We start from the raw sequence: 12,692 nt of genomic DNA on the forward strand, positions 1-12,692 counted from the left end.
CGCGGGTGGCTCGGCGACGTCTGTGAATCTTGGGTTTATCAAGTCACGTCGAGCGACTCGGAGAACCTGTTCTTCCCGCTGGGGAGAGTGATCATTCTCGTTGCCACTTGCCTGTAGAAAGTTACTCCAACACGTTTGATCATCCGTCCAGAGTAAGAAGGGAAAAGAAATAGCGTGGTCTGTCCGGGGGTGAGGGGACTTAGGGGGATCCCGCCAAGTGGGCAGAGCCAGTTTTAGCTGGAGCGGCGAGTCCAGCCCACTGACAATCCAGCTCCGGAAAGGGTTAACTGCATCCTGCCGGTTCGGTTTACATGTAAATAGAGAGCAGCTGCTCCGCGCGGGCCCCAGTTGGCCCTTTTAAGTTTTTGATTGGTGGCCAATGACATCACCGCCCGTGTTATAACACTGTGGACCCGAAGCGGCGTCGGATAAACCCTCCTTAAGGAGGCAAGGCCACGCCCTGGCTCCGCCCTCTCCAGCCACCCATTGGCCGCGGGCTGCTGCGAAGTAGCGGTTAGCTTTCTCTGGATTTCTATTGGTCCAACGCGCCGTCGGTCGGCAGCCGGCCCGCCCCCTCAGAACCTTACATTTACAGTGTAGCAAAAGAGAAAGTAACTATGTTGCTGCTGGAGATCAATGAAGCCAAGTGAATGAGGGCTGAATGTGCGAATCCACAGCCGAAGCGGAGCGCCAGATAGTGGAGGGTTACACTTATTTATGAAGTAAGTGGAAGTCACCGTGACTACTCCCGAGAGCCCGGGAGTGTAAGGCGGTGTGAATGTGTATGTGTGTGTGTGTGTGTGTGTGTGTGTGTGTGTTGCGATGGTCACGGAAGAGCCACAGCAGGTGAGGTTAAAGGGTTCCGGCTGTTGCCTCACGCTGCCCTGTGCGTTTACTCTCTCTGCAGTCTACTTGGATTGGGGGCGAGGAAAAAATGAGGTTTGTTGGGACGCTTTGCGGCAGTTTTAAATGCCAGGGACTTGTTAGTGCGCTGTGTTGCGAAGGGGGATGTTAAGTGCCCCAGGAGTGGGGAAGGAGCATTCTCTGACCACTTCATTTTCTTTCCAGCCCCTGACTAGAGGTGGAAGGACGACTAGCGAGGGAGAGGGGATAGCTCAGTATTTCTCTGGGAGGTTTCCTAGGCTAGTCTGGATGGTTTCACGGGCAATATATATTTACGCCCGACCCTCTGCTGCAGGGATGCAGATCTCTTTATACACTCCGCGCGTGTGTGTGAGAGAGAGTGTGTGTGCGCCGCGCACTCCGTGTGGAGGTGGGAGTCCCAGCTTGTGTCTCCGTGAACACGCTCATGCCCCTTTCAAGGGAAGTGGACTGTTGATCCTGGGAGGTACCCTACCAGGTAACACAATAGCAAAGACTTTCACTGCTTGGTCCAGCTGGGAAACAGTTATAGCTTCTGGAATAGTACTTGCTCTTCAAAAAATACTACGCAAGGGAGGGAGGGAAGGAGGGAGGGAGGGAAGGAGGGAGGGAGGGAGGGCGGGAGGGCAAGGGAGGAAAGAAGGGAGGGAAGAAAAGAGGAAGGGGGGAGAAAAGGGGTTGGGTCCTTCTTGCCCATCCAAAGGTGGTGAGAGAAAGCTGAGTCGGTGGCGATCTGTGGATGTGATACGTGCGTGCCCCTGTGTGTGTGAATGTGTGGATTCTGCCTGTGACATTTTGGCTCTGTGTCAGAGAGTGGTGACAGTCCTGTGTAGAGGGATGTTCGATGACATTTTTCCAGACATCTCTTAAAGTTCGTTTAGATGAGCTACTCTTGCATGGGGTTTGGGTTCTTTTCTGTGTGTATGTCTAATAGGAGAGGAGCCATCAGGGCCCGGGTGTGGAGTGCCCCTGTGCCTACAGGGAGGAAGGAACTGTCCCTTTGCACGCGCCCTCTCATGAGACAGGAGATAGACCCCTGAGCAACTCTTTACTTCCCACAAGGACGGGCTCATTGGGAAGTCTTCTTAATGAATCCATCCTCTTGAAGAGGGGGGATATCTGTGTGGGATTGAAAGATTATGCATAACGGCTGCCTCCCATTGAGAAGATCTCTAGGATGTGCCTGTGGGGAAAGAAGGAGGGAGGAGAGTTGAAGTGGTCCTTTCCTTAAAGGCAGCAAGGGAGCAATCCAAGGGATGGATCTGCCAGAGTTGGGGTTTCCAGACCTGGCTCCTTGGCTTGAGGCTTCATTCTAGGAGACTAGTTTGTAATGAAAGAGGAAATGCAGATTAATTTATAAGAGGCTAATTGGAAACATGGGAGGTTTTAATATGACTTTGTTGTGCTTTTCAAAGGACTCAGTAGAATGGAAAGTAAGAATAGCTGGCAGTTAAAGAGATTCACTTAGGGGGATGCTTTCATTTTGATGTGCAGAAAGTTGACATCTGCCCCTGATGTATATTTAGCTGCCGTATATTCCCGTGAGCCATGCCAGCACTCTTGGTCATTCCTTTACCTTTAAAGTGGGTGAAGGAATTACATGGAAAGTATGCACGGGTGGACGCATGGGTCTTTCTCAGACGGTTGCATTAACTTCTGCCCAGGAGATGAGGCCCAGAAGAGATGCCTCTTAAGAGCCTTCCCTTCTGTCTTCAGCTTTTCTAATTCTTTGTGCTTTTACCTTTTCTCAGGCTGAACTTTGGTGTGGGTCGGTGGAAGGTTGTTCATCAACATTTGCATAGACTTTACATCCAACCTTAGACTTAGCAAGAACTGGGGGGTCCTCAGGTTTGCATCTTCTTTGAATCCATAGCAATGAGCTTCAGGCTTTGAGAGTGACAGGGTAAAGGGCATTTAGGACAACTTCGCTCAGAGGGATGCAAAGCCCCTTCCTAGGGATTGGATTCGACTGCCTTTTGTGTCACATGACTTTATTCTTTCTTTCCCCCCTCCCCTTCTTTACAGACTGTCTTGAGTTCTTCTTGAATTGCCAGTTTTCAGCCTCCTCATGCCTCCGTCTCCTTTAGACGACAGGGTAGTGGTGGCACTGTCTAGGCCTGTACGACCTCAGGATCTCAACCTTTGTTTAGACTCTAGCTACCTTGGCTCTGCCACCCCTGGCAGTACCAGCCACCCTCCTGTCATCGCCACCACCGTTGTGTCCCTAAAGGCTGTGAATCTGACGTATATGCCCTCATCCAGCGGCTCTGCCCGCTCCCTGAATTGTGGATGCAGCAGTGCCAGCTGCTGCACTGTGGCAACCTACGACAAGGACAATCAGGCCCCAACCCAAGCCGTTGCCGCCGGCACCACCACCACCACCATTGGAAGCTCTACCACCTGCCCGGCCAACCAGATGGTCAACAACAGTGAGAACGCAGGCTCTCTAAGTCCATCAGGTGGGGTGGGCAGCCCTGTGTCAGGGACCCCCAAGCAGCTAGCCAGCATCAAAATAATCTACCCCAATGACTTGGCAAAGAAGATGACCAAATGCAGCAAGAGTCACCTGCCGAGCCAGGGCCCCGTCATCATTGACTGCCGGCCCTTCATGGAGTACAACAAGAGTCACATCCAAGGAGCTGTCCACATTAACTGTGCCGATAAGATCAGCCGGCGGAGACTACAGCAGGGCAAGATCACTGTCTTAGACTTGATTTCCTGTAGGGAAGGCAAAGACTCTTTCAAGAGGATCTTTTCCAAAGAAATTATAGTTTATGATGAGAATACCAATGAGCCGAGCCGAGTGATGCCCTCCCAGCCACTGCACGTAGTTCTCGAGTCCCTGAAGAGAGAAGGCAAAGAACCTCTGGTGTTGAAAGGTAATGCCCCCACCCCCTCCCCGAGCACAGTCCTGGTAAGCCTGGGGTCACTCTGGGTTTTCTCTTAGAAGTAACAGCATCCTCCTGCAAAAAAAAAAAACAGAATTGCCTTTCTTCTTCTTGTCTTCCCTTCCGTGCCCTCTCAATTATTTGGGGGTTGGGAGAGAAACCCAGCAGCCTTGAACTGATAGCCAGAAGATTTGGGCTCTAGTCTTCATTCACCTTCTCATTTGCATTGTGCAAGTCATTTCCCCTCTTGGAGACCGTTTTCTCATCTTTCTATAAAGGGGCTTTATGACACCAGATGGCATCTCCAGTCATGCCTGGTCTGGTAGTTCTAGTCCAGTCAAACTAGCTGGAAAGTTCTTGTCTCTCAGACTTAATCAAAGTTGATGGAACAGAGGAAACCGCAACTGGGGTGACCTACAGGGAAACCTCCAGGTACCAGTTTTTGGTGGGAAATTCTTCCTCTTTCTCACCTCTCTGAAAGTGACCTTCAGGAAGGGCAGAGAGCTGTATTCTAAGGTCCCTCACAAAGTATAAGTTCACCCCAAACATCCGTTCCTCTGCCAAAGCTTCAAGGGACAGAGTCATTTTTATGAAATACTCCCCAGCCCGCCCCCCCAAGTTCCTTCTGGCATCACCTGACAACCGTTGGCATCATGGCTCTTCCTAAGATGGGGTGGTGGGTCACTTGCCCCACTGAGCACAGAATAACTGGCAGGTCAGTGTCGCTGAGCCCTGGCAGCAGGAATTTATTGCTCCCTGGTCTCTGGGCTCCTTCCACACAGCATTGCCTAACCTAGTAGTGGAGCCCGCGTCTTGTATCCAGCCCAGGTGTGCCTCTTTGCCCTCGGATGCCATTCTTTGGGGCACTGCACACCACACTTCATCTTCGGTGTCTTCTGTCAGGGGGTAGTGGTGGTAGTGAGAGATAGGCATCTTATTTCTTCTCTTCCCAAGTGTGTTGAGTCAAGGCATACAGTCTGGGCCACATCACCAGCCAGTCTAGTGCGGTGTGTAGACCAAAGACATTGCTGGGTTCCTTTGAACACCTTGCATATTTAAATTGCAACAGGCCATTGGGCTGAGCAAGTTAGGAGTTTTACCTTTGTGGGCCAGCTCTGCCATTCTTCTTCTTGTCTTCCCAATGGTGCATTCTGCCTTTTGTTAAGCAGTGTTCTTAGAAATACAGTTCTGAATGTCTTTGACATCATCCCCTCTGCCCACCCTTACTGCCCTCAAACCTGCTCTTGTTGGGCTCAGCTAGCACAAAAGTATGGCTTTCCTTGGGCTGGTGGGCCCTCAGGAGAAGGAGAACATCATGGAAGTTGCATCCAGAGAGTTCCCAGCAGCTCCCAGGTATTTTTTTTTGTTGCTGATGGGTTTTCTTGGGGTTACAGATATGCTCAGATTTCCTCTGTGTACCCCTGTATTTTATTGTTTTGTATTCTTGTTTGGCTGACTTTGAGTGATTCCCAGTAGGTTTACCCAGCTAGCATTCTGTCCCCATGATCTTGGCTTCTCTCATCTTTTTTGGATGAGAAAATACAGTCTCCAAACTTCCCATTTGTAATAGTTTGTCTTGGGGAGCCAAGAAGGGGAGAACCAATGCAATGATCTTGAGGGTGGTCTGTTGCTCATGTAGAGTAGATGTCATTGAGGGAAAGCAGACCTTTTGTGTCTGTATGATCTGAGGACAGGCATCACATAATCCACATGAGGATGACCCTGGACATGAACATAGGGTGATTAGGAAGAGGTGGAGATTCTACCCTCTACTTTGCAGTGGGCGTTGTTGTGTATGAGTGTGGCTTGTCAATCGCTGGGCAATGAATCTCCTAGGTGTTACTGATCAAAGTGGGGTTCCTTTCCCCCTTTCCGGTGGATGCAGCTGAGAGCCCGGGCAGCCTGCGCTTGTTCCTCAGTGTCAGTGAGGAAGATTGCCTCAGTGGGGCGGGGCCGGACATGCTGCTGACCTCACCACTGGGTGCCTGGGAGGCCGCTGTGAGGGCTCATCATTTTCGGGTTGGTGAGACACAGCGGCGGTCGACCTGGAAGACGCGCTGGTGGTAGAGGTTGGATTATTTGTGGTTTGGGGGGCTCTTTCTTCAAATATCTGGGAATTTGGTTGAATATATGTAGTTCAGGAGCAAAAGGATCAGTAATCTACTTTATTATTTTTGTCATTATTACTTTGGTCTCTTTTGGGGGAATGGCCTAAAATTGGGACCACAATGGGGAGGAAGGGAAAGAGATTGGTATTCGAATGCCCCTCGCTACCCTTTCATCTGGGTAAACCAAACGTTAATACCATAGCACCACTGAGGTGAAAAGTGGGGTGGGCATCTCTCAGAAGGCATAGCCAGCAACTTCTCCTAGGTTCTTGAGTGGGTCAAGCAGACCATTCTGGTCTGGCTTCTCTGCTGAGGTTTATTTTAGTAACCCCCTCCATTAGTGATGTAAGATTTTATTTTAGCGAGAGTGGTGGTGGTACCATTTTGGAATGAGTGACTTTTGTAGGGTAGATCTGGGGTGGGGGTAGTTAGAATCTAAGGTCGAAACTTCTAAGGCTTCATTAGCTTATTTTCAGAGATTTCAGTATAATCTCGGGTAATTTATGGCTGACCCATCTGATTCTCTGGTTTATGTTTGTAAACACCGGTTGCTACCCTCCCTGTCCAAGTTTTATGTCCCCCTCTTTCAATGCCATGTTCTCCATTTTTGGTGCTGCCTGTCAAGTAGAGCGGCTGCTCAGATACCATTTTAGTAATGCTGTGTCAGGTTGGGAAGAAACTGATCAGAGGCGCAGAAGCCCCTGGGATTAAGTTACTCTTCTAATTTACAGTCCCGTCCCTGTTGTGACCTGTGTCTGAATCTGTGTTTTATTCTCATCTTCCGAAGAATAAATGGCATCAGACCTGTGCTTCTATTCAACCTGGCAAAAAATGATCCAAATGAATGTATATTTAGAGACCTGCAAAGTCTTTGAAAGAATTACAAGCTGTTTTACACAAAGTTGAGGTTTAATGTGATTTCTCACCCAACTCAATAAGGAGGCTAGACAGTTCTGGGTTTTTCAGAATGAGAGCTACCATCTTTGCCATGATGTTTATAAGACTCCCTTTCTTTTTAGCAAGGCTGTGTTCAGGGAAATAATTTGTCACTTACCTATGTAGGAAAGGTTAGTCTACTATCACCTCCTCTTTAAAGACAGTCTATGCCTTTAACATTTTTATTATGAAATATTTCAAATACAGAGAAACATAGAAAAGAGTATCATGGGCACCCATCTACCTAGTACCCAGATTAAACAATTGTTAACACTTTCCCTATTTGCTGTCTCTTCTTTTCTTGGTTGTTGAAAGATTTTAGAGTATAGACAATATTTGAATGTATTTCAATATGTTTCATGTTTAAACTTAATATTTTCAAATTAAGAAGGCTGGGAATATTGTATAGTATAGTATGGACAACATTTTCACTCCTAAACACTGGTGTCATGTGCCCATTGTTGAGAGATTTTCGAGCTTGAAATTCCACTCTGACTAACTGGCTATCAGGTCTACGGAGAAGCATCCCCCCCGCCTCAGAGTGGGAGGTTTCCAGGCACCTCCTTGGGGGTCTATAGTGCTCCCCTAACACGAGGGTCTGTCAGGGCCCGTGCCTGTACTTGCTCTGTGCTGTCACAAAACAAAGAGTGACTGATTGCTTCATCCTCCAACAGGCCTGCCTCTGTCTGTATCAGAGACATTTATTGGGGAGAGGGAGGGGGAAGAGTGAGCATCAATTCAGGAGGCTGATGCATAGGGAAGATTCCATGACAGAGAGAATTAGCTTCTTACGCTAGAAAACTTTCCTTCGCAACTCCTGAGATGAGCGACATAGGTGGCGCATTTTCCCATAGTCAAAAAGGGCTCTAAGTAAACACTTGTAGGCAGTGCTGAGTCTGATGACAAAGTGAAGGTCTATGTGCAGAAATCAGAGACCCCGGGGAAATATTCTTTCTCTTTCCTGCTTTGTTTTGTGAGGGGGAACAAAAGTCTTCCTCTTGCCTGTCAGGGATGTTAGGAGGATTTTTTCTTTTTCTTAAGCAGGTGAAATAAGGGCATAATATATACCCACAAATGTGTTATTCTGAGCTTCTGTTGAATATCCAAACATGCTGAATATTAGCCTTATAGCAAATGGTGGAGAGATCCAGGCAGGACTGGGGATCCAGCCTGTCTGGGCTCTAGTCTTGGCTCGCCCCTTACTAGCTCTGTGCCCTTTACTGATGGCTACTTCGCTTACTTCCTTGCTTTCCTCATTTACCAAAAGGATATAACAGTAGCTGTCTCATGGTGGTAGTTTAGATATTAAATGAATTAATGGGTACAAAGTGTCTAGAACAGTTCCTCATACAGGGTGAACACTCAGTACATGTAGCTTAATATTATTACTGTTGGTCGAACAGAAATGATGGTATCAGTAAAAGTGCAATTTTAGCTCCTCTTCCAAAGGAGTGCAGATAACAAGCTAGGTATAGCAGTGAGTGTGTGTGTGTGTGTGTGTGTGTGTGTGTGTGTGTGTGTGTTGCTAGGGCTTAAAAATAACTTGGTGACTGTTACCTAATTTAAGTAGCATACAGTTGGAGTGCCAAGTAATTACAAAGACGTGTTGGGTCAGGAGGCCAGAGTAATTTAGGCATATCCTAGAATTATTTATTTGTAGGGGAGTTTGTAAAAACGTGATGATAAATCTGTCCAACGAATGTCCCATAACTAAATAATGAAAGTATAAAACAATTAAGCTTTGCTTTTTCTGGCCTCTCATCAGGCTGATTTATTTTTGGAATAAGGATTGTAGTCTGACTATAAAAGGGGAGGTGGAAGGAGGGGCAGTGTGCTTCATCTTGAAAAGTTCTCGAAGCTTTGAGTTGTGATGAGATGGAAGGTGGAGGGAAAAGGAGGAAATTCATTGAAAGACCCTCTCATGTCTTTAAGCGAGTCTTGAACCCTCCCCTGAATTGGTTCTCATTTGCCTACACCCTCTCTAAGCTTTTGGATGTACTATTCTGCTTCCTAATTGAAAGCGAAAAGCTGTTCCCTGTTCACTGTGTGTTCAGCAGAGTGGCGTTTAGCTCACTTACACCTGAGCTCCAATCGAGGCTTTTCTGCTGACCAGCTAGAGGTGTCCTTAGGCAACTCAGGTTACCCCTCTGAGCCCATTTCTCTTCATTGTACAACAGGGATAATTCCAACATCAAGGATGAACTCAGACAATGTAAATAGAGTGTCTGGAACGTAGATCGCTCTCAGTAAATCAGGTCCCTGGGCTCTGCTCCCCTACCCCGCCCATGGCCTTTCAGAACCTCTTCCATAAGACTGGGGGGGCGGGAGGGGAATGGGCCCTTGTTCTGAGCACAGCATTAGGGCGCATGTTAAGTAGGAACCACTTGTCCTCAACCATTCAGATCAGTTAAGTTAACCATCTGGCTTCTCAAGGACAAGTTCAAGAAACTCCTCCTAGCAGTGGTAGATAATGCTTTCAGATGAGAAAAAGCAGGGTAGAGGAAGGGAGATTTGGCAAAATCACAGGAGCAGAAACGCTCTCTACCACGCAGCCTCGTGGTGCCTGTGCTCTCAGGAGCTGGCGTGCGCCTCTGCCCAGGAGCTGCCCCTGCTTCCTTCATTCCAGTGTTAGCAGCAGCCAGACTCTCCCTGGCTCAGCATTGCTGGGGAGGGCATAGAAATATGTTGCTTTGTACTCCTAGGCAACTGTTTTCTAAAAGATTTTTTTTTGACGTGGACCACTTTTAAAGTCTTTATTGAATTTGTCACAGTGTTGCTTCTGTTTCATATTTTGGTTTTTTGGCCACAAGGCATGTGGGACCCTAGCTCCCCAACCAGGGATTGAACCTGCACCCCCTGCATCGGAAGGTGAAGTCTTAACCACTGGACCACTAGGGAAGTCCCGTCCCTAGGCAATTTAATTCTAGTAGGTAGATAAAGGTACACGAGGGCTTCCCTGGTGGCGCAGTGGTTGAGAGTCCGCCTGTCAATGCAGGGGACACGGGTTCGTGCCCCGGTCCGGGAAGATCCCACATGTTGCGGGGCAGCTGGGTCCGTGAGCCATGGCCGCTGAGCCTGCGTGTCTGGAGCCTGTGCCCCGCAACGGGAGAGGCCGCAACAGTGAGAGGCCCGCGTACCGCAAAAAAAAAAAAAAAAAAAAAAAAAGGTACACAACACACAAGGGGCAGAAATTCTAATCCCAGGAGAGGTCATGTCACCTCTTCTGAACTCAAGTACCTCAGGTTTTAGAATAGGAAGGGGCCTTAGAGGTCACCTAGTCCAAGAGTCTTCACTGAAGGCTGTTCCTTGGAATCACCTGGGGCAATTTAAAACCTGGGATGCTCAGTTCCCACTTCCAGAGATTCTCATTAAACTGGTCTGGGGTCCAGCTGGAACATCAAGACTTTTAAAAACCCCCGGGTGGTTCTAACCTGCCGCAAACTTTGGGAACCATCCATCTCGTCCGGTCTTCTCATTATGCAGTTACAGAATTGGGGCCTAGAGAGGTTTATTGCTCATCCAGGGTCACATGCATGATTAATTTCAGAGCCTTAGTGCAAAAAAATAGGTCTTGCCAGGTTGATATGTTGATTATGTGTGTGTATTATTATCTAATGATAACAGTATCTATTGTATAGCATACACATATAAAGTAATATAATATATTTAATCAATCATTTTGAGTATCGCTACCTTTTTTCTTGAATTTTGAGATTTCAGTCCAGAAGTATAAGGACCTAAGTCTTTTGAAACCAGCAGACTCATGGTCCTGATATTTACCTGGATCACAGACGTATGAGACAAATGTTAATGATGTCAATCCCATCTTCTAGGGAATTTAATGGTTTCAGGAAGAGCTGGAAAACATTTATCAAAATGCGCCCCTGTACCCAAGTGTTTCAGGTTTCTAGGGACTTTTGGGTCTGTTGGGTTCCACGGATGTACAGCCTTGTGGGTACAGGAGATTCATTCATTTTTTTCAACAAATATTACTGAATGCCTTCTATGTGCTAGGCACTGGTCTTCAGGCTGAGGCACCTGCCATCATAACTCTGATACTCTAAATGTTAGGATGAGAGCATATATATGGACCGGGCTAGTATTCCGAACTCTTTCCACCTTGAAGATCATGTACCTGTTCGGATTCTTCATCCTCTACTGCTACACAATCTTGTTTAGGGAGCAGTTTATCTTTAGGAAATATCGTTCTCCTGGGAAGTACATGCTGGTGTGGCCTTTGGCTTTTTTCTCCTTTCTTTTTCCCTTTCAAGATAGAGTCTGGCCTTTTCTAAGCACATCATTGTGGGCCAACAGATTTTCTTTCCGAAGTCTTGATCCGAACAGAATTTTTTCTTTATTTGTCATTTTTTTTAATGGAAAAGGAAGCATACATTCTCTCTCTGCCTCAAGAAGCTCAGGGTGGACAGGCCTCCTCTGTGCATTGGAGTGGAACTTTGTAATCTGAACCTCACTAATTTGGGACATGTTGCTGATAGGGACAAGACCTGTGTTTATTTTTTCCTGCATGCTCTCTATGAAAAGAGGACATGCTAAGCAAACAAACACTGTAAATGGTATTTCAAAGACAAGGTTTTGGCTTGCTTAGGAAAAAAAAAGAGTTTGCGAGTACAGTTAAAAACCACTCTAAGGGACAGGGCTGGAATGAAAACACAAGTGTCTGTCATTTCGAAGCCTGTGCTATTTCCCCTAAACCATGTGGGCTCCTCTTGGGCAAATTTTCTGTGGCTGTGTATCCATGTACTATATACTCTATATTAATATCATATAACTTTACTAATTCAGAAAAATGGGAGGGAAGAGAAAAGAATAAGGATGAACCACAGCCTGAATTTTATTGTAGAACATTTCAAAATATCCATTTTACATTCATGTTGATGTAGTGTCCTTTCTAATTATGAAGTCTCTGACTCTAGATGTTTTCATCCATAAGCTAAGAGGAAGGTCTTAGCATCCTTTTTTTCTCAGCCTATTGTCTGTATCATCTATTATTACTTAAAAGTTGGGGGGGGGAATATATATATATACATATATATATATATATATATATATATATATATACCACTCCCCCCCCCCAGCAAGACCCATATTTTATGGAATTTAAAGGAAAAGGAAACTTGAGCCTATGCTTTTGGATAAAGAAATGAGCTGTGCAGCTTGGTATTTTCATATAAGATAAAGGTTATTACCCCGTGCTCTGCCTCTGGCAAAGGGATAATCACTATCAGGAAGAAAAGGTTTGCAGATTCATCACATTATCTGTCTCGCCTTAATGTTTAATTTGTGGTGACGGTCTACTCATCGTGTGTTTTGCCCCCCTAAGACTGGAATTTCATGGAAAGCAAAACAAAGCCAAACTCTTCCCGAGTGCTTCGACAGAGGGTTTGGTTTTCTTTGTCTTCCCACCCGGTGGACCCCCGTCAGGCATCTGTTGCCCAATTCTCAATCAAGTAAATAGACGAAGCTGCCTGATCCAGGGGGCAGCGTCAGGCTGTCCTCCCCTCGAGGTGCGTAAGCTTCTCCCGTTATGATGTGAGCTCAAGTGATTTTATTTTGTGTCCCTGGGTAAGGAGGCTGTCACCACTCTGTGGCAGAACATTACTGTCCAGTGCTTTACTACTTGATGCTTATTCTATGGGAGAAATAATCCCACATTCTTTGCATCGTGGCCCCGGGTTCCACTACTACTGGGCTAAATATCACCAGCTGTTGCTACTGGCAAGTGGAAAGGAAAAACCGATTGGGGGGAGAGGAAGTAGGAACAGGGGTATAGAGGGAGCAGAGCGGTGTGAGGGCAGAGGGTCCTCTCAGAGTCAGAGACAGCACCTTCCTGCTCTTGGACTGAGGTCCCAGGTTCCAG

General features: G+C 46.9%; 1 protein-coding gene across 1 annotated transcript in view; it reads left to right on the plus strand.

Annotated features, from left to right (window-relative positions):
• The first annotated feature begins 570 nt into the window (after positions 1 to 570).
• Positions 571 to 12,692, plus strand: part of DUSP10 (dual specificity phosphatase 10) — a 39,276-nt gene continuing 27,154 nt past the window's right edge. The window contains exons 1-2 of the mRNA XM_004271010.4: positions 571 to 722; positions 2,908 to 3,761. Of these exons, the coding sequence (XP_004271058.1) occupies positions 2,951 to 3,761 (811 nt within the window). The 5' untranslated portion in view covers positions 571 to 722; positions 2,908 to 2,950. The remainder of the gene's footprint in view (positions 723 to 2,907; positions 3,762 to 12,692) is intronic.

The sequence above is a fragment of the Orcinus orca genome, chromosome 1 (assembly GCF_937001465.1).
Source record: "Orcinus orca chromosome 1, mOrcOrc1.1, whole genome shotgun sequence".
Classification (NCBI taxonomy): domain Eukaryota; kingdom Metazoa; phylum Chordata; class Mammalia; order Artiodactyla; family Delphinidae; genus Orcinus; species Orcinus orca.